Source organism: Toxotes jaculatrix, chromosome 4 (genome assembly GCF_017976425.1).
Source record: "Toxotes jaculatrix isolate fToxJac2 chromosome 4, fToxJac2.pri, whole genome shotgun sequence".
In the NCBI taxonomy this organism is placed as follows: Eukaryota; Metazoa; Chordata; class Actinopteri; family Toxotidae; genus Toxotes; species Toxotes jaculatrix.
In genome coordinates this window covers 22676670-22699255 of record NC_054397.1, presented here as the reverse complement: position 1 = coordinate 22699255, position 22586 = coordinate 22676670, and the positions used below count along the sequence as shown (strand labels likewise).

Here is a 22586-nt window from a genome sequence, read left to right as displayed (position 1 = left end):
TATGCATAGTTGACTTGTAACCCCACCTGATGTGTACCTGTGTGAGCACAGCTCATAAACTGGACCCAGACAGACAATCCTCTCAGCTTATTTGAAAAACCACTGCGCCGTGTTACTATTGGCTGTGATGCTGGAACACAGAAACAGAAGAAAGGAAGAAAAAAAGGAAAGAGAGGCTGATGGGACGTAGATCAGGACCAAAGGGGAAAATGCTGAGTGATTAATAAGAGACTACCACAGAGAACAAATTACTACCAAATCACACAGCAGGAGTCTTCCCTTAACATGCTCTTCAGAGTCTCGGCGTGTGTGCGTCGCTGACCCAGTTTCTTTGAGAGTGTGTGGTGTTTCCTGGTGTTGCCAAGACATTTTGTCATAACAGAGCACCCGACTGCTTCAGTGGAGCAAGACGAAGACACAGCTGTTTGTCCTTATACAGACAAACCTCCACATTAAAACTGTCTCTGAGCTCAGGCTGAGTCGAAACATCTTTCACTTTTGCTAAAATATTTAGCTACATTCAGAGTTTATCAGGACAATCTACAGTCTGCCTGCTTTCATGCTAAAATTAGAGATACATCTGCTGCTAAAACATGAATCTGAAGTGCTGTATCTACAGCACACTACCCATAAGGCCTTTGTGTTTACATTGTGGATGAGTTGGCCCCCTGTTCACTCCATGGACCAGTAAATGTGTCACCATCTAGAGGCCAAATGGTGTCAAGACTGGTTTAAATTAAATATAATTTATGATTCTCAAACAGGCCAGTAGATGGCATGCTAGGGTGTAAAGAAACATAAAGCTCCTGACATGGCAACAGCTCAGATTCAGATCATAGGAGGACTGTACTATATGAAGTGTAGCTACTGAAGCAGTATATATATAGCTGTGGTTTCTGACTGCATCATTTTGAAGTTAAAGCAGAGGGCATAGTTAAACATTTGGAACAGCATGAAAGATTATCATGGAGACTATATTCCCAAGTATGTCGTGTGTCTTTATCCAAAACTTTACTGTTGCTAAAAAATCTTGCTGTAATGTGTTTGTATTGCTGTTTTTGTATATTAAAATTCTCCTCTAAGAACTTTGGTTAGTTAGATCATGAGGGCGTCTTTAATCAAAAGGCGTCCTCACTCAGACGTATATTATTTAGACGAGATTTTTTGGCACCTTCAGACATTTTCAACCATTGAGTTCTTTGTTCGGCAAACATCTGTGTGGACAAAAAAAAAAAAAAAAAAAAGGCCACACCGCCTACATTTAGGAGATCACATGACACAAGATCACACCCACTGACCCCAGAGTTTGCTATGTGCAGAAAAAAACACAGTGCTAACGAAAGGACTGTAGACCATATAGAACATACAGTATGTGATGTGTTATTATGGTGGCTTGAAAATGTCAGTCTGGCTTCTCATCTCAGCCCTCCACCTCCTATTTCTTTTCTATATGTCCCTGCCCTCATCTTTTATTCCCATGTTTAATTCTAGTGACACTATATCTACCTACACTTTGGCCCCATCTTTCAGTACTCGGTGACTGAGTGGCAACCAGGTTAGGGTCCAGGGACCTTAGACCTCTGGGAGAGACAACCACAGGGAATAATGGACCTTTAGCTCGGTCCCGTGTCCCAGGGAAAGTGGTGGTGATGATCATGATGCTTTGTTTATCATTCAGAGAGAGGAAAATAAAGAATGGCAGACATTTATAGTAGGGCACAATCATGATGCCCCATGTAATGTCAAACTGTGAGTCATCATTAACCTCAGCACCTGATGACATTCTGAGCGCCATCAGCAGCGCTTAATGGATGCTAATCTGCATCGTCTCTCTGACGCTCGAAAACAAACACACACACACGTTCGTTACGTGTCACTCGCATTAACCTGGGATAGAAGCATCTGTTATTAGAGGATGCAAACACTGAGTTGGTGATATGTAACATAGAGAGAGCTTCTCTGATGTTCTCATGCGGACTGAAAAATGGTCCAAGAAGAAATAACAAAACAGAAAGAGGTTACAGTCAAATATCAAGCAAGCCAAATAGACTAGGTTCACAGTAAAGCTGTGAGCTGAAGAAACTTTGTAATCGCAGGCTGCAGACTGGGGCATCTGGCATGGCAGCAGAACTGCAGACAGATTGGACTCAATTAAAAAAGAAAAAAAAACTAAGCATTTCCATCTGTCTGGCATCCAACTCTCACTATATGACTCACCGCCTTACTGACCAGAACTACTGTGGGCAACTTACTGTATGAAGAGAAGAGAAAATAAAAAAAGTCTTGTAACCCACCACACACACACATTCTTGTCTTACATTAGTTGTGAGGACACTCCTTGACATAATGCATTCTCTAGCTCTGTACCCTAACCCTGTCCATCAAAACCGACTGCCTCACCCTAACCCCAACCCTAAAACTGAGTCTTAACCCTCAAACAGCCCTTTAAAGTTGTGTGGACCGACCAAAATGTCCCCACTTTTCCAAAATGTTCTTACTCCATTAGGTCTGTGCTTTTGTTGGTCCTCCCAAAGACAGATGTACAAGTACACACACACACAGACACACACACAACCTAGGTATACAGTATAATACAGCTAAAGGCAACATCTCTTACACAGTGAGGCTCCGAAAACTGGACAATTAAACTTGGAGAAAGCTAAGTAGATCCATGTGTTGTTGTGTTGAGCATTTTGCCTGGAACCTGTACACGCTGCCTCCTCCTCCCCAGCTGCAAAAGAGGTGTTTATGTTACATTCAAGTGCAACGCTGTACATGCAAGGGCAGTCTAATCATATAGTTATGACAGCTACTTTGTGACACTTCAGAATATTTCTGTTTACCAAAGGCCACATAGTTTTTGAAGATTTTACTGAGGCTAAAATTCCGGGAATACCAAATGAATTATGATCTGTTTTACTCTGGGAATACTTTGTTATTTCCAAGTTTTTATTGGGCTTGGAAGTGAGACAGTGGATGACTCCTCTCTTGTTTTGTCTCTCTCCTGCTCTTTGTCCTTGTCATCCATCCTGACAAGTTCCTTTCAAAAACAGAGAAAGGTTGGTTATACAAAAGATTAAGTAAGAAGAAGAAGAAGAGTAAGAAACCTTATTCTTTGTTCCATTGTTTATACACTACATGCCAACACAGGTGCTAAATGTTTTGGGGTTTTTTTCTCACTTTTTCAGCTCCTCTCATTGTCTATCTCATATTTCTTTGTCTACTTCTAGTTTCTTTCTTCCACACCATGTCTATGTCTTTTTCACACCTCCCTATTTTACTTTTTTTCTCAAGTCTCCAGTGTCTCTTTTTGTGGTCTCTAGTCCTCAAGTGCTAAGACTTATTATTGAATATTTCTGGGAGTGAATATGTTTGACATTAAATCCCCCGATAGAGGACTTGCTGAACATTGCAGGATCCCTAAATATTCTCTCAGCTCACAGATACTGCAGGAAAAGGACACTTAGCATTAGACATCTAAGCAACTAGGTGAACTTTACCAATCCACTCAATATAATCCACACGGAAGGTTCACAATCAGTGCAAACCAACTACTGCTAGTTTGATAGCGTCCTTTTATTATTTTAGCCATAGTCTACACAGCTATAATCAATATTTCCAATTGGCAAATGGATCACATGACTACAAATGAAAGGAGCCATTCCTATTGATGAACTCACAGATAATTATCACCAGTTCCCCTCAGGCCTACAGAGCTTTATAGCAAGTGTCATCATTGTTTTGGGCTGGTTCACTGTCAAGCTCTCACAGCGTCAGTTCCAGCAGCAGCAGGCTGTTTTCCGCCAAAAATGCTTCAAAAGACCCACTGTATGCAACCTGCCCAGCACCAAACAGCACGCAGACACAGTTAGCGACTAGTTGGTGAACACAGTGGAGTGTTAAGCAGCAGAAGCCAAGTATTTCCATCAGGCATTGATGAAAACCCAAACCAGAACTGAAAGGATGCCACATACTGGATTTACATTCATCAGGTTGAGACAACTATGTGTCCAGATGAATGACAATGTTGCTCTGTGACTGTTACATGTGAAAGAAGGAAACTGTTTGCTGACACTTTTAAATATCAATTTAAAACAAGTCAGTGTTATGGCAGGTTTAAAGGAACAGTTTGACATTTTGGGAAATGGATAAATAGATGGATACCACCCTCATTTCTGCATATTCACTTGTATCATAGGTAATGAGACAGTTAGGTTAGCTTAGCATAACTGGAAGCAGCTAGACGTGCACTGTCTAAAGTTAAAAAACGCAGCTACCAACACATGAAGCTCACTCTTACCATGATGTATCTCGTATCTCGTGACTTTTTTGGGCCACTTGAGGGCAATGAAACAAAATTCAGGTGACAATTTTCTGTATGCTCATAACTGCAAGCCACCTCTTTTCACACTGATATTGTTTTCATGTTGTCATTTGGTAGATTTTATCGATTGCAGGCGCATTACACAGGAGTTACATGCCGTAAATATTTCATGGTGACCAGCAGCCAGAGTCTTGTCATCATGTGAGGCTGCAAGGATGTCACAGGTCTCCAAGAAATAGTAACAGCATTTAACTCCCTGTAAAACCACAACTAATAGTTTTTTGTTCTTCTCTTTGTGTACAGATTAAATAACAACTTTACAAGATGTTGATGGGCACATAAAAAAAACTTTGGACAGAGTCAAGATAGATTTCCTTCCCTTTTCCCAGTTTTTATGCTAGGCTAGGCTAACTGCCTGCTGGCTGAACCTCAATACTTAGAGCACAGAGATGAGAGTGGGTATTAATCTTCTCATCTAACTCTTGGCATGGAAGCGATTCAGTGTATTTTCCAAAAATGTTGAACTATTCCTTTGAGATTAAAGTGTTTCTGTCGTGCCCCGAGCAAAACTGTTGAGCAAACCTCTTTCTAAAGCAGCGATGGAGGCCAGTGCTTTGCTGTGGTTTTACACACATTCCAAACTGAACTGGATGGCCTCATATACACCCTGCTGAGGAAATGACACACACACACACACACACACACACACACACAGTAAAGCAAGCCCAGAAATTCTTTTGTCAGGGCTCCAGTGATAGCAAAATCCTGTGAGCCTTTCCTCTGTCTCTCAACTCCCTCTTTCTGGCAGACTGCTGACTCATGCTTTCTACTGCTCTCTCTCTCTCTCTCTCTCTCTCTCTCTCTCTCTCTCTCTCTCTCTCTCTCTCTCTGTCTCTGTGTCTTTCTTTATAAATCCAGTCTGCAGCTGTTTCCCTCAACTCCTTGTCTTTCTTGCTCTGGCATTTCTTGGGATTTTGAATAATTCAGTTGCATTTCCTCATCTTGTGACCTCTGCGTGGATGTGTGGGTGTGCACGCGCTTGCAAAGGCAATATGATTGTATGTGCATGTGTTTGGTTAAGTTTGTGGATTGTGTGTGGGTGTGTAACCAGTTTTAATCATCCCTCCTGTCTGTGCTGTTTATTTTGTGTTTGAATAAACAGAGTAATTGCCTCATACTGTAGCTGTATAGCTGGCTAGGTCTTAATGAGAATAATGCCTGCTGTGCCCATGCTGGCAGGCATTTGGTGGGTAATGCTGCACACACATGGAAACCAGCATTTTGCTGTAGTTGGAAGAGGTTCTTCTTGCTTTGAATATTTAGCTTTGTCAGTTCTGTCTTTATTTGCTCAGTTACTCTGGCAGTTTTCTTGCTGTAGTTTCATCACCTCTGTGAAAACCTCATGTGGCAGCAGTTGGTCTTATACCTGTTTTGCAGGTTGCACAATAAGGCAGCTTTATTAGGACACAGTATCCAGAAATCTCCTCAAGTTTCAAAAGCAGACAGGAAGATGTCTGGAGTAGACATCTGGGTTTGGTGTGACTATTTGAATTTTCCAGAAACAAAAACAACTCTGTTTTTGATTTACTGTCAGTTCAATTCATTTTCCCCATGAGTGGTAGGAGCTAAAGATAGATGTCACTTGGTTGGTCGGGCAATCAATCCGTTTTCCTGTCTCTGGATTTCATGTTAACAGTTTGGTCCAGAGAAGGACATTGCTACAAACGCTGATCAGTTTGCAGCAGTAGAGTCAAGAAAAACCAGTTCAATTCAAGTAAGTTTAAAACACTTTAAGTAACTGCAGCGGCCAGACCATAGGTCCATAAACACTAGAACAGAGCATTATGTGAAAAAGGGACAGAGTGCAAGGCTGTTAGTCAAGCTATTCACAATGTAAACAGACCGTTTCTCACACTGTGGCTGTTCACAAGCTTTAGACTTTTAATCTGTTTGTTTTACATACAAACAAATTCCTGATGGCATGAGTTTTCAAAGAAGACGATGTGTGGGAATCGTTGATGCTGACTTGTTTCAGCATTAAGCTGTGGAAGGGATCATTGTGTTTTGCCAATAATTTCAGAGCTGACATTGACAACACCTTGCAATCGATTCTTGCCCTTTTGACAACAGGATGTAAAATAAAACAAAAAGTTAAAACTCTTTAGTTGGAAAAGGAAAAAAATGTTGTCAGTATTCTGTCATCTCCTCCAAAGGGCCTTTGTTTTCTCAGGCAGTAGAGAAGCAGCTGAGACATCTGTATTTTCTGTCATAAACAGTTTCCAAGTAGATTTCATTTCTTGTATGTCATGAATGACTGTTGGAACACTGGGTCATTCAGTCTTTCATTCACTCGCTCAGGTTACGATGACTTTACACCAGACTTACAAGTACTCCATTAGGATTTGTATTTTCCTCTCACCGAAACTCATTCATGGGGAGCTCACCTCTCTCAAAGCTGCATCATGCACACAATAGACAAAACCCCCTGTTAGAATGGGAAAACATAACACAGAGTTGATCAAAAATAAGCCAGACTGAATAACAGATATCCTAAACATTTACCACAAAACATTTAACACACTGTCACATTAGCAGCACAAACCAAACAACTTCAAACCTCACTATTAAAAAACAAACTGCAGATGTTCTGCATGTGCGTGTGAACAGATGAAAAGAAATCATGCATGCGGAGCCACAACAAATGAAACTCACATTAAGGACAGATGTTTTCACATTAAAATCATTATTAATATACCCTAACAATGCAGACAAGAGTGAAAATGTAAAAGCTAAATGGGAAACATGAGTGAATATTAATAATTTTAGTGGTATTTACAATTTTAAAAGTGAAAAATTGGCCATAGATCTGACCTGACCCATCACCAGCTATGTTCCCTTCTTAATGTTTTTGGAGGTAGTTTCCCTCCAGTTAGAGACATTGTTTATATCATAATCGCAAGTGCGAAAAGAGAGCCTCCCACCTCTATAAGCATCATACACTTACACACGCTCATTCCCCAGTCAGGCTCCCATACTGTTAGCACGTGACTGGGAGTGAGTGAGATAAAGCGGGAGAGAGAGGCAGGGAGGGAAAGGGAGAGTGACAGAGAACATGGATGAAAGCGAGTCTATGTGTGTGTCCGGACATGTGAGTGTCTATGTGAGTTAGCGTTTCTGGAAGGAGACCTATTTATATACCGGGACTCCCACGCTCCAGAGACACTCACATCCACATCATCATCTCATATCTTTTATTATGTCTCTTATTCTCCTCTCATCTTCATCACCATTATCACTGAACAGGTCTCACACCGCAGGGCCATGCTACCGTCACCTCCACAAAATGCCATGTTCTGAGGTCTTTCGAGTGTAGAACTGAATTGAATAGAGCAGACAGATCAGGGTCACTGTTGCCATATAGGTGTAATTCTCTTCCCTCAGTCACTAAGAGCCTTTAGTAGTACTAGCTGCACCCAGGGGTGTAGACTGTTGGAATAATCATGTATTTTAATGTGGTTTTGTGTTTAAAATAGACAAAATTCACCTGCAGGGAACCGGGGACTGAGGCTGACTCTCGTGCAGAGAGACGGAGGGAAAGATGGATGCACGGACTGCTGGAGAGAGTAAAGTCATTTTCTGGCTCAAAGGGAAAGGAATAAAGGCAAACTTAAGGTGATGAGAGAGCTCCATGTTGTGTTGCCGACCGTGGGAATTCTGATGTTATGTAATGGCACATACACTCAGAGAGAATACACAGAGTCACAGAACCGCGGGCTGTGGCTTGGGGGCGGGGGGGTTGGGGGGAGCCCTCTCCTGCTTACAGGACGTCTTAAGTGCTTCTGCCATCAGCATTCTTCTGTTGCTTGCATAATAGTGTCTCCAGCCAGGGAACCCAGAGGAAACACGTGACCTCTAAGAGGGTTCCTTCTGGCTGAGGGGTGATTTCTCATTCCCTCTCTTCTCTCCCTCTTTTTCTCTTTCTCTCTCTTTTTTCCTTCACAGCAACAAAGCCATTAAGTTAAGACGCTCAGGGACAGCAAGTTCCACTGAGGATAGCAGGATGACAAAAAACTGCAGCACATTGAGTGTGTTACTGCACATACTGTAAATGTGATCCTCTGAGAGCCCTAATGATTGAATATAAATGGAGCCTTTGGGGATGGCAGGGATAAACAACATTGGGGGAGCTAGGGAAGAAAGGCAACGCAGCCCCGCCTTCATGCCCACAGACAAACACATGTAATGTGTACATACAGAGGGAAAAGCTGCCCACGCATTCGCACACACTAGCACACTCATGCTTGCATGTTTGCAGTGGTGAAAACTTAAACCTGGTAAAACCTTAATCAAAGCCCTGTCACATCATAAAGCTGATTTACTTTTCAGCAGTGACACTTATTTTGGAAGGCACAGACAAATAAGGACATCCTGCAGCTGATATGGGCATCAGATCAGAAAATGTTTCTGTGTCATTCTAGAGGACACGAACAAGCAACTTATATCATCCTTTAAGTTGGAGGACCTGTTGTCTTATATGTATTTCCTTTTTATGTAAACAAACTGTATGGTAAAAAGACAATCATTTAGCTTTTTGTCTTTAATAAAAGAAGGAACTGATTTTCATTGGGACATGAATTTTGTATACATTGAAATAAAAATGAAAACAAAGTTTAGACACGTATTTATGTATTTTCCAGCAGAGAGCAGCATGGAACTGCCATCACTAAATGAAAAGCTACTGTCATTAGTTATCATGAGGAGGTGCAAGGAAGCTTTTCCTCCTTTGACATGGAGACACTTTGTCAACACCAAGATGAAAACAATCAACTGTCCAATCACAGAAATTCTTGTCACAATAAAGTCAAATAACTGAAGGTAAAAAGCTAGATGACTTTTTTATTGGATGCAAAAAATATAACTGCAAGATAATTTCCACCAGCTTGTTAATGTGATATATTTTGGGGGTTTTTAATGATTAAAACCTGTTAGAGTAACAGTTTAGTTTAGAAGATGCACAGCAATAATTTCACACCTGACTGTAGCTGTGTCTAAGACATTCTGGAAAGGCAATGTGTAGGTTAACACCATCATCCCTTTTCCCATCTATCCCTCCTGCACATGTTCTTCCTCACCCTTAATCCATTTTTTCTTTCAGCCTGGGGTTCCATCCTTCCTCTCATACTCTCCCTGTCCTTTCCTCTCTTCACGCCTGCATTTCTAATGTAGATTGTGCCTCACACACAGTGTCTGATATTTTCAAAACGTGTGCTGGAATGAACATGCTCTGGCAAATGCTTTCTTACAGGCATTTGGGGGGAGATCAACACAAATCAGTGCTAAAGAAGATGAAGTTCAAAGAATGATGAAGCCACCAGAGATTTGGTGTTGCTATGGAGATGAGTGATTCTGTGTGTGTGTGTGTGTGTGTGTGTGTGTGTGTGTGTGTGTGTGTGTGTGTGTGTGTGTGTGTGTGTGTGTGTGTGTGTGTGTGTGCTTCACCTGATGTTTGGGAGAGTGGTGGGGGTGTTGGACTAAATCTGTCACTGTCATCACAGCTTAACTGTGGCTATATGCTCATATGCTGATCCACTGGAAATACACTCTATGTGAAAGAAAGCACACAAACAGCACATCTGTCTCACACACCAATGCACACACACAACTAATTAATTGCCTGCTATTGGTCAAATTTTAAGCAGTGCCACAGACAGACGTCTTTTCACGGCTATTACACAGGTCGTCTGTACAAAAACACAACTCATCTTTGAGGGGGAAAAGTGGAATTTGTGTGCAAACAGCATGACATTCCAATCTCTCATATTAACTCCTGCTTGCATGAATATTGTTCAAGCGTCACATGAGCCAGCTACTGACTGCACGTGCAGGGCGCACGGCATTGCCAACCAGAGAGGAGGCGCCGGATAGTGCGCATGATCGAGAGTAAAGAGAGAGAGAGAGGGAAAACACTTGGTAACCTGAAGTCATCATTTCCACAGCTTCTCACTTTGGAATAAACAACACTGATTATACAGTGAGCTTAAAAACAGAGAACACAGACTATAATTTAATTGCTGGATAGTTTAAGTAATATAAAAAAGTAGTCCATGCCCCTGACAGGAGGGTTTGTTTGGGCATTTCAGCACTGGACAGCTCTCTCCGCGTGTCTCGTGCTCACAAGCGCGCTTCTGGCATGTGCGCCGGGAAAATGAGCATCTTTCACAGCTGGTGGGGGGCACGAGCAGAGAGCATGGCGGACTCTCCACAGCATCCTCCCCACAACTGCTGCTAACGCCGAGCCTCGAGAGATGAGCATCCCGGAGTTCCTACTGGAAGTGTCCATCGTGGTGATAGCTGTCGTCTCGTTGTTGACTAATTTTTCAGTGCTGCTATGTTTCACCCAGAGCGCGGAGTTAAGATCCCACGCGCCCGGACTCTTCATCCTAAACCTCTCCTTCTCCAACATCCTCCTCGCTATCATCAACATGCCCACCACTTTTCTCGGGGTGACCAAAAGCGCAAAGCCCTTCGGGGACCTGTTGTGTCAGGCCGTCAGTTTTACTGAGACTTTTCTGACCTCTAACACCATGCTGAGCATGGCCGCGCTGAGCATGGACAGGTGGATAGCGGTGGTGTTTCCCCTCAGTTATTCCAGCAAGATGCGCTACAGAGACGCTTCCCTGATCGTGGCGTACTCTTGGCTGCACTCTCTCACCTTTTCTCTGACCCAGCTGCTGATGGACTGGGGAGGATACAGCCACACTTACGCCTCATGCACCGTTCACCTGGACGGGGAGGAGAGGTCGCAGCTGCCCGCCTATGCGACCTTCACGGTTTTGTTCCACCTCAGCAGCTTCGCTCTCTGCCTCCTCGTCCTGTGCTTCGCCTACCTGAAAGTATTGAGAGTGGCCAGGTCCCACTGCAAGAGGATAGATGTCATCACAGTGCAGACTCTGCTTCTGCTGGTGGATATCCACCCCAGGTAAAGTACACTGGACATTAACCTCTGAGGCTTATGAGACATTTTTTTCCTGAAAACCTTAAGAGCCTCAGATGTTTCTGTTTCCAGGGCAGTGTGACTTGTTTCAGAGGAGAAAAGTCTTGACTTATTTTAAAAGATACTAATACTGATACTGATGCTGATTATCTGAATAGTAAATATGTTCCATGTGGGGTGAACTGATCTTACTGTGTGTCTGTCAGTGTGAAGGAGAGATGTCTGGCAGAACAGAAGAAGAGGAGGCAGCGCGCCACAAAAAAAATTTGCATCTTCATCGGCTCCTTCATCCTCTGCTTTTCACCCTATGTTATAACAAGGTAACACCTTGCTCTGTGGCTCACTGTTTATTTTTATGTTGCTTAACTTCCTGTGAGACTTGATGATCTTCAGATGCTTTTACACTAATGGCCCCAAGGAAAATCAAACTATATAAAATTTACTGTGTGCCTGATGTGTCTTTGATATAAAAATAGGTTTATACTGACTGTAATTTTGTTCTTACACCATAGATTATGTTGGGGGTTAACGTCTGACAAAGACGAGATACATGAAAACCAGTATGTAATTCAATACAAGAGCTCAGTTATACTACCTTAGTGAAGTTCTTAGTGTCCATTTTTGTGAAATTTTAATCTCAAACAAAGAGTTGTGGAGTTGAAATGTTAAATATTTCTAATATATTGTTATTGTATGTGGGAGACCAATTCCAAACTCCAACACAAAATTTCTATTTCATCATCTTTTCTGGCCCCTGCTGAAGTGATTTATTCTTGGGATGACATTCTCATTGCACCACTTGAAAAAATGTCCACTCTTCTTTCTCTATCCCAGTGTGTTTCCACAATCATGGCAAATTATGATGTGGTATCTCATAATTATGAAGACAGGAACTCATAATTATGAGATACTTACGTGGAGTTTTTTGTTGATGACATGAGAGAAATGGGTTTCCATATTCAGCACATCAGAGCCAACAGGATTAACTTCTTCTGCTTGTATTCCTTCTGCAGGTTGGTGGAGTTGTTGCCTTCTGTGCACATTCCCCGGTATTTGGGCATTGCTACCAAATGTCTGTCCTACGTCAAAGCTTCCAGTGACCCATTTGTCTACTGTCTGCTGCGGCAGCAGTACAGGAAGGTCCTGGTCAGTGTTATCAGCCGGGTTCTGAGGAAGGATCGGTACTCGCTCTCTGCCCACAGCATGAGCAGCACATTGGACACCACAGAGGACAACTGCATTGCCAGGATAACCTGAGCTTGATGTGTTAGTTTTTAAATGATTTAATGCCTGTGTCCCTTCTACAGGAAGGTCAGAGGTCAGGGTCTTTAAAAAGCAGCTGCCCTGCAGATGGAAAGGAGTCAGTGCCTTGCTCAAGGACACTTCAACAGAGGGCTGTCTCATGGGTCTGTGTAAGGCACAGTGTTGTCCACTGGGAGAACTGTACACTGAATGAGACCTGACTGGTCTCTGATGTGTGCCAAAGGCCTTCTCAGACTCTACAGACTGCTGTTTCCACAGGGCTCATCAGTTTGCCTGCTGAGGCACCGCCAAGGATACGCCACATGAAAACCACAACACCATGTTTATTATTATCATAAATGTAACTGTACGCTTGAAGTAATCTTGAATTCGTCAGGAAGTGGTCTTCATGTTTCAGTGGAAAAACTGGCAAAATGTTCATTCCAATGACTGTTTCGAAGCTGTTATAAAAGCTTGTGTTAATGAGTGTCGTTTTAACACGTAAAGTGTAAAAAGAAATAGGTGTGAGGAGGTGTGAAGATGTTATGTCATAGCAAAAAACACAGATTGCATAATAAACTCCACTGCCACAGAAAGACTATGGGTCTGCTATATGAGTAAAACATCATTAGATGTCTGGGAATATTGTGACAGTGCTGAGTGTTTAAAATATAGTTGTGTTGTAGCAGCGGCTCTGAACTGTTTTGCTTTGTGAACCGAAATCACATGTTATGGCCTCAGTGTGAACAGGAGCTGTGGGCAGGTCAAACACATTTATCCTGACCCCTGCGTTCAGAACCACATCTATAGACATTATTCCTGTAATGTAGCCTGATGATAGATGATTATTATAAGAAGACAGAAGCGATCGAGGTTGATGAGGTTTCACAGATACACTAATGGTGCAGAAATCTATTCTTGCACTTAATTGGTGAACAGGCTCTGCAGCCCTATTATGTCAAACAATACGGGCATGAACTTCTCTCACTCCCACCCCCACAGGCCACGTTTCTTCCTCGTGTTCAAACAGACGCACAGACACACACACACACAGCTCTGTGCAGTGAAATATGATCGGTGCTCGCTCGTAACGCGCAGCAGTGAGCCATAATCCTGGCGCGCCGCACTTTTTTTCGGGTCAGGGATGCTCCGCGTAGACAAAGGAAGGAGGTTTCCGTGATGTGGGTGGTAATTATCATCTAACCAAGAGAACGGAGAAGTCGCAGCTTCAAAAAAAAAAACACTGCCACATCACACACCGCTGCTGTCAAGCAGCTTACTGCGCTACAACATGCATTTAGGACTTTTGGTGCTGTTTCTTTCCTTGACGAAAAGTTGCTGGTGCGCCCCGCAGCAGAGCTGTGAGCCGGGAGACGAGTCTCTGGGTAAGATCACTTCAGCTTAAAACAACTGGGGTCATACAAATATGTGTACTGTACTACGCCAAAGCATGTGCTGACTGAGGGGCGATCCGTAGACAGAAGTAATGTGGAAATTTAAGACTAAAAACAGGGATACTTCCGGTTCACTCAACAAAATCTGTTGATAGAGCACTTATGCAGACCTGTGACCGCACCACACGTATCCTGATATACATATTAATAAGGTTTATCATTTCATTTTCTGTTGCCTACCAGAAAATAGGTTACAGATTCTTTTCTTTTCTACACTCTCCAGTCTGGTGCATCCTCATTGCTGAATATCCACAGTTAGACTCTGCAGAGGCCTATGTGGTCTCGTTATCATGCAAAGTTTACAGTAGCTTCGTGTTGTAGACACACTGTCACCTGCTTTTTTTTTTTTTTTTTTTTTCTTTTTTTTTTTCTTTTCTTTTCTAACCACATCTGCCTCGTCACAAACAGTGATTAGAGTAAGCAGAGTTGGGGATGTGTCCAGCTTGCTTGAAGATGTCGCCTCCTAGCGTTTTATTTGTGGACCACTAATGTTTTCATGCTTCCCTGAGTGTTGCTGTTTGGCTTGTTCTCTTTCACAGGAAGATGCAGCAACAGCGTACAAGAAGAAAAACGTAGGTGGATTAATTTTTCACCTCTATGCATTTTTCGATTGCCTGTAATAAATCACACATTTGAGGGCAGAAGAACAGATTTTACATTTCCAAGTATAGAAAGTGATCATAGCTGTCTTAAATGTTACATCAGAGCATGTCTGTCCACTTAAAATGTTCACTGAGTTGAATTTTCAGGCCACGGCCTGACCTTCAGGGGCTAGAAAACATGAAGTGTTTGAAATACCAAGTGCTGCTGCAAGATGAAACAAGCCTCCTCCATCGCCCAGTCTGAGGGGAAACGCAGCTGCAGCAACGGAGCTCAATCTGCAGGGCAGCAGAATTTAGGAGCTTCAGAAATCCCATACTATGCTTTTCCATCTTGAAACACCAGGGGCTACATCAGTCAGGTCTAGTAGTTTTGTAATAGATCAGAGTGTTTCTACCACTATGTGACAGATACACATTTTCCCAGCACACGCCCTGAAGAAATTTAGCTATTTTCAAAAAGTGCCCTAGATCCAGCAGTACTCAACAACAACTAAAGAAAAGCTGTGTTTTAGTTAGTAAACTATAAGCTAAGAAAGCACATCCTTTTTCAAAAGTGGAGTTACCAGCTTCCTATTCTTTGTCTCTTCCCACAGCTACCTGTACAGAGCTGAACCTGGGCTACTGTAATGAAATGGAGTACTCCAGGTGGGTCATAGAGGTTGGTCCTCATGTGGGCGAGGAGACCAAGCCATTCATATCATTCCTTCTATTCTTTTGATCTTGATTTTCTTTATAAGTGCTTAACATGTGATCATTTAAATCCTGCTTTTTAAAACACTGCTGCTTTAGGACCATATTCCCAAACATCCTTGGCCACCAGAGTCGTTTGGAGGCTGAATCAGGGGCAGAGTACCTCCTTCTGAGTGTCATCCATGGCTTGCTCAACGGGGAGTGCTCCCCCGAGATACGCCTCGTAGGCTGTTCGGTACTCGCCTCGCCCTGTCAGAATGACAAGATGATCAAACCGTGCCGCAGCACTTGCGAGGCGTTGAGGAAGGACTGTATCCATGCCTTTGAGGCCATTGAAATGGCTTGGCCCTACTTTCTTGACTGTGACCGCTTCTTTGCCAGTGACCAAGAGGGCTGCTTTGACCCCCTGGCTGGGATGAAAGGTAAAGGTCACGTTTTCTTTTGTGCTTTATGAGCCAATGCACTGTGCACTGTGAAACAAACATAACACTCTTCTCTCCTTCCCTAATTCTTGGTATCCCTCCTCCAGCCAGACAAGAACTAGCAATGTCCAGCCTCTTTCCTGAAGAACCCAGCACCATCATCCAGTTCACCTACACCTCCAATGCCCAGATGTACAGCTTACTGAAGAGAACAGCAGCCAAGTGTTCCCATATCTCTCATGTCTACAGCATCGGACGCAGCACCGAGGGCAGGGATCTGCTGGTTATTGAATTCACCAACAACCCTGGACAGCATGAGCTACGTGAGTAAGAAACTACAGTGTAGCTGTGTGATTACATCACTCATACATTATTCATTATTCTTACTCTTACACATAACTCTCCTTTCAGTTCCTCCTGTCGTGTATTTCATATTCTATACAAAATGTGTTTTCCATCTACTTCTTTGGAAACAAAATGTGAACACAGCATTGACAGCAGGCAATTATTGCCTTGTATAGGTGATATGGTGAAAGTGTCAGCAGCAGTTGCTTATCTACACATCCAGAAATACAGAGCAACATTAGCTTTTATTTGGAGCTGTGTGTTTTTTGACGTGGCAAATTTCCAAGATTCATTCTCCTTTCAGCTCTTTGGTGGTGTGTTTAAGGCTTGTTAAAGAGGTAGCTGCTACCTTTGGTGCTAAGCAGGCAGAGTACAGTTTATCAGAGCTTTTCTGATAAAAAAAAAAAAAAAAAAATTAGCTCTGTGCTGAAAATAATGCTGCAGCGAGACTGAACCAAAACAGTGAGGCTATGGGCACTGAAACCAAAACAACAACCTCTACTGAGTCACGTGATAATTCCCCGTGGGTTTGTCACTATTGGCAACACTTTTTATATTATACATAGTAATTTGATGCATTATTAATATAAAAATATTGATTACAGCAGCTTTAATTTTGACATGGATACAAGTCAAATGCAAGCTGCAAATGTTAGTATCCAGTGAAAGAGAAACAGGTTAAAGCACACTGCAACGTTCATGTAAAACGGTCAAATAAACCATTTCTCAACAGGGGTTTATGGGAAATCAATGCTGCTGGTGTGAGATAGAGGCTACATGTTGTGTCATAGTTTTACTTGCTTATGGTTCTAATGACACTTTGATAATAATATGTTAACAGGCAGAAATTCCATTCAAGAAGTTTTTAAAGCTGCACTAATAAGTTTTTATTTCAAGCTTGGATCAGATGAGTATGTGTAATGTGAAAGGGGTCATTGGTAGCGATAAACCCACAGAGAATCATCATCACAGATTTAATCATGTTTCATTCTGTCTGTGAACCATAGTGGAGCCAGAGATCAAGCTGGTGGGAAACATGCATGGCAACGAGGTGCTGGGCCGCCAGCTTCTCATCTACCTGGCCCAGTACCTGTGTTCAGAGTACAATCTGGGGAACCACCGAATTCAGACCATCATCAACACAACCCGCATTCACATTCTGGCCTCCATGAACCCCGATGGCTATGAACTGGCCGCCTCAGAGGTAGAGGATAGAAATGACCCGGAGCTCTTCAACGAGGAAGTAAATATTGTTAACAGTCAAAAAAGACAAACCGCCATTATCCGTTGTCAGTCTACTGTCCTTTCAGTCTGTTGAGCTTGACACATGGAGGTGGGGGACTGAGGTATTCTGCTAAGACACTTTGGGTGTTTTTAATGCAGAGGGTTTTTACAATGTTGGCTGTGGGCTGTGAAATGCAACACCATGGAGCAATGACAATGGTGCAGTTGTGAGATTTGTCAACGTAGAAGCTGCTGATGTGAAAATATCCAGGAAAAGAACACATTTTACCTATGCTGAAGGATGAGGGACAGCCTTTACTCTGCTTTAAGACTATACTCCATGTCTTTAATGACTGTGTTACTCTTTATTGTGGTGTAAGTATTAAATTGTTAATTCAATGATTTTGGTGTTAAGATCCCAAGATTCTTGAGTAATTTACTCAAGAAGAGTTAGCAGAAGATAAGCAGTAATAAATTAGTGATTCAGGAATACCGCTGAATCACTAACTACTGTTACGACTCAGTCCTGCTTCAGGTACCAAATTTGGTGCGAGTACTCAAGCCCTCCACCTCCTGTCTGTCTGTCTGTCTGTCCATCTGCACAGTCTTACTAGTCTAAAACAGGTCCTCCCACTCCCAGACAATGTCATCAATCAGTCAGTGACCTCAACATAAGCAGAAATAAAAATGAAAAGAGTATAACCAAGGTAAACATTTCTAATTTGAGTCTACCAGAGTCTGTTAAAATCCTGAAAATAAGTTATTATACCAAAGCTGGCAGTGGGAAAACTGCATGCACTCCGTTTTTACTAAACAAAACGCAGCACTAACCTTCACTTTACTAGCTTGTTTAGCAACTGTAGAAGTCTCTCAGCTCTGTTTATCCTGCTGCATATTGTACTGTACAATTGTCTGAATAACTGAGACTAATTTTCTGTGGATAATATAACGAGCCTGAGAAAGATAGACTTCTTCTCTTGAGCCTTTAATGCTCAGTATAACAATACATCTTTTGGTCAAAGGTCTGAGGTAGTTGTTGTGACGAATGCCTCAGGCCTTGTTACTGAAACTCTAACAAGCTCTGCATGCATATATACTGTAGACCGATCATGTGTTTGTTCAAATGTATATAGCAGTCATTTGACAAAGGACTGTTAAAGCTATGGGAAACGTGCAGGTCACATTGTGAGGTCCGCAGTGATGATCATCATAGTCCATGTATGCAATGTGCAATTTCAACAGGGATCTGTAGCCTGGTTTCTCAGTGACATTCCATATATGCATGGTATTAGTCTGATTGCACCTGCATGAGTGATTCACAATACATACATGGTCGAAACATTAATGAAAGTGTGCAACACATTGTACCTTTTATTAATATATTCCAATTTACAATTTATTATGTCCGCCACTTTCAGATTACTTTGAATGCATTCATAAACACTGTGTTGCATGTATTGTAATTTTCAGTCATACTTAATGTGTAAACGATTAAATTAAAAGCTCAAACTGTATATTTGTACTGTATATGGCAAAATACATATGCAGTATATTTATAATATGTAACAGTTTGTGTAATCCAAAAATCCCTTTTTGATTGTTTGGATGGATAAATCAGATTAAATGCATTTTCAGCTCACTTGTAATAGTAAAGAATAATGGTTTCCTCTCGCCCCTCCATTTGTTACTTTTTCTCATGACGGATATATGGTCTTGTCTACATGTTAACAATAGAAATAGCAAAGATAGTCTAACATGTTCCTCCTTGTATTCCTGACTAATGTTCATATCATTTACTCAACATTTTCTTCACATAATCACTGCTCCTACTAATGTCAGCACCTCATCATCATCATCATTCATGATTATCAGTCTAAACAAGTTTTGACATGTTCTAACACTCCTAGGGTTTTTTGAACCTAAATGTTTCAGGGTCACTTGTTGAATGGTTGGACCAATGGTCGGTCCAACGCCCAGAGCATCGACCTTAACCGCAATTTTCCGGACCTCACCTCTGTCTTCTACCGGAATCGTCGCAGCAGACACTACCGCATTGACCACATTCCAATCCCTGATGCCTACTGGTTCGGAAAGGTAAGAGGGATTAGAAATGATAGGGAAATATCTGCATTAGATGTTGCAGCCCAGATCCCAAAACAGTCCAGTTTTACCTTTGGGCCATAGGTGGCACCAGAGACCTATGCAGTGATGAAGTGGATCAGGTCACTTCCCTTCGTGCAGTCTGCCAGCCTCCACGGAGGGGAGCTGGTGGTTTCCTATCCCTTCGACTTCTCTAGACACCTTCATGAGGAGAGGATGTTCTCACCCACTCCAGACGAGCAGGTGAGGATAGATTTGGAAATTGATGGATAGACACATTGCTGAAAATATTTGGTTTAACAGTGCAGCTGGATTGTAAAATCCACTGTCTCACCATCCACCCAGCTTAATGATGTCCCCATGCTCAGGTCTTCAAGCAGCTGGCTCGTACCTACGCAGATGCCCATGCCACCATGGCAAATAATGACACAGAGAGGTGTGGAGCCTCCTTTTACCGAACTAGGGGCATCATCAATGGGGCACTGTGGTACAGTTTTGCTGGTGGTGAGATACAACACTTTTCAAACTATATAGAGAACCATTTATAAATTTGCATTTTTCGTACCTCATATTTCTAAAGAGGGACTCATTATGTACTTGTCATGCAGGCATGTCAGACTTCAACTACTTGCACACTAATTGTCTGGAGATCACCGTGGAGCTCGGCTGTGACAAATTCCCCCCAGAGTCCGAGCTTTACCCAGAATGGAAGCGAAATAAGGAAGCTCTGCTCAGTTTTCTTGAGTCTGTAAGTGTCTATCAGAAAAATGATATATATTTTTTTTTACAGTGCATAATTTATTTAAACGATCGATAGCAGAGGTATGAAAAACTGACAGTGAAAGTGTGAAATTATTTGTCAAATCAAAGTGTCCAGTTTCAAAGACAAGAAAGGACAGAAATGATTATAATGATTTTAATTTTAAAAAAAGTAGGTACATAGCGTAGCAATTATAGCCAGTGCATCGAATGTAATTACTCAGTCCAGGACAAAACCACGTAACTGTACTATACGTCTGTCCACTGTGGTCCCTGTCCCTCAACAGGTCCATCGAGGGATAAAGGGAGTAGTTAAGGATATTGATGGCAACCCGATAAAAGGTGCTACTATCTCTGTCAGGGGGATTAGGAAAGATGTCACCACAGGTAAATATTGTATTATATGGATACATTTGTATGTGGCATATTTTTATTGCTGTTGTCTAGAACTTTTAGATATGCATAGTGTAGCTTCTAGGCATAATTTACAAGATTTAGTTTAGATATTAGACATAATGTTGATTTTTTCCTTTTACTATGCTCTTCCATGATTATCTTCCCTCTTTGACTTGTTTTACTGTCCCTCTGGCGTGTTTTCTATGCCATCCTGTTCTGTTTCTACTCTTCCCTCCAGCTGAAGATGGAGACTACTGGCGGCTGCTAAACCCTGGTACTCACATCCTGTCAGCCACAGCCAAGGGTTATTTCAGGGTCAGTAAGAGGGTTCATCTGCCTCACAACATGAACAAGGCTGGACGTGTCGATTTTGTCTTGGAGAAGGTTTGGATCTTTGCCGTCATATGCACGTTCAGTGAATACAGTTCAGATGTACACACTGTCATTCATTCATCACCTCTGCTCTCCCATCTTCCCCTTCTAACCCATCCTGCATTCAGGCTCCTGTGGAGCCTGATATCGACGACCACCTGTTCCCCACAATAGACTCATGGGATCGATTTGACCCCTACAACCAGTTTGAGCGCTACAGCGAGTCGGACAGACGTGAAGGAGAGATAGAGCGGCAGGAGAAGCCCTGGTGGTGGAACTACTTCTCCCAGTCTGGCATTTCACCTCCTCACTGGCTGCTGCGAAATGTCTAAACACATTTTGGGACAATAAAGATCTTAGCCGACCACTGCAGAGGGCGGCTGGTGATGGACGGTCACACATTCAGTTCCACTGGTACTCTCAGAGGCGCCTATGTAGCAGGACCTGTGACACTGAAATCAGCAGTACCTAAATAGATTTCAGTGCTTACTGAAAGGATGTGAATAGCCTTTTTTCCACCAGGCAACAAATTTAACTCTGGCCTGTAAGTGGGATTTTGGCCAATATTGCTTTGCAGCTGCAACTGAATTGTAAAAAGTAAAAATTAAACCTCTGGTTAGTAAATGAGTTATGCTCAATGGTCCACCTTGTACAAACATAACAAACATAATGGTATGCACTTATTTGAACATTGTCATTACAAGTTCACATGGGATGGCCGCTGTATAAAATGAGCTGGGTAAAAATTTTCATTTGGCTATTTTGTTATTACATTCCAGGTTATTACATTACAAGGCCTAAGTGATTCAGTGAAAATGTTCTGGACCACTAACAGATATTGAGCAGCACATTTATGCTTGGGTTGGCAGTAACACTGTGCCAGCTGTGAACACTATAATTTCTTGCTTTGTTTGTTTTTCACAAGCATAAAGAATAGAAGAATAAACATTAAATATTTCTGGCAATATTTTCTTCCATGTTTAAGTTGAAAAATGGTTTAGGAATATGTTATTAGAGTTTGAAATAAGCCCTACTTTTTATACCTAAAAGTAATAAGCTAAAGTAGCCTCTTCAGAGGCTACTTTAGCCTTTGGCCACCAGAGGGCACCAGAGACAATGTAATAAGAGACTGTATGTACGCTTTCAAGTCAAAGATGGGCAGTCTAATTAGTAAGAGTTGGTGATGGGCATTTGTGGTCTTCAATCATTCATGAATTTATATACTTTTTTTTTTTAAATTCACATGATACCAGTGAGAACTCGTTTTGGTTACAGTTTAATTTGTTGATTTTACAGCTTATACAGAATTTAAATCTCAAGTGAGAGCTCTAAGTAGTTCAAGATTCAAGCTGCTGCTTATCTCGTTTTTATTTTTACCTTTTCTCAGGTAATCTTGCGGAGGAACACTTGCTTCCTTTCATTAACAGCATTGGTGTCCTGGCGCGTGCTGTATCCCTGCGCCTTCACGGGGTCACAGGTGCGCTTGCTTTGTTGTGATTGATACCGGTTTCTTTTTAACAAGCCGAGCCGTTTTGCTAACAGACTCCACAGGCAAAAAAAAAAAAAAAAAAGTTGTAATGAAACGAATATCCGGCCCATTACACCTTTCTAACGAGAGAAGATGGACGGACTGTTCCTACTTTATTTGGTTTTTGTGTGAGG

The 22586-nt window shown here is 42.1% G+C and overlaps 2 protein-coding genes across 4 annotated transcripts; both read left to right on the top strand.

Moving 5' to 3' along the window:
* Positions 1–292: 292 nt before the first annotated feature.
* cpz (carboxypeptidase Z) lies at positions 293–21881 on the top strand. Of its 3 annotated transcripts, none has more exons than XM_041036990.1 (13): positions 13680–13945; positions 14554–14586; positions 15210–15261; positions 15406–15728; positions 15836–16051; positions 17081–17277; positions 19230–19391; positions 19482–19640; positions 19766–19901; positions 20006–20145; positions 20444–20543; positions 20791–20936; positions 21053–21881. In XM_041036990.1, the coding sequence occupies exons 1-13, from the start codon at positions 13852–13854 to the stop codon at positions 21254–21256; spliced, it is 1962 nt and encodes a 653-aa protein (XP_040892924.1). In that variant the 5' UTR covers positions 13680–13851; the 3' UTR covers positions 21257–21881. The 3 variants fall into 3 exon arrangements, with proteins under 3 accessions (XP_040892925.1, XP_040892924.1, XP_040892923.1); XM_041036989.1 differs by having other exon boundaries at positions 17081–17316; XM_041036991.1 differs by lacking the exons at positions 13680–13945; positions 14554–14586; positions 15210–15261 and adding exons at positions 293–297; positions 14238–14241 and having other exon boundaries at positions 15439–15728; positions 17081–17316.
* On the top strand, positions 10576–12575 carry gpr78a (G protein-coupled receptor 78a). Its single transcript, XM_041036992.1, has 3 exons — positions 10576–11303; positions 11525–11638; positions 12332–12575. Exons 1-3 carry the CDS (start codon positions 10630–10632, stop codon positions 12573–12575), a joined length of 1032 nt encoding a protein of 343 aa, XP_040892926.1. The 5' UTR covers positions 10576–10629.
* Positions 21882–22586: the final 705 nt, after the last annotated feature.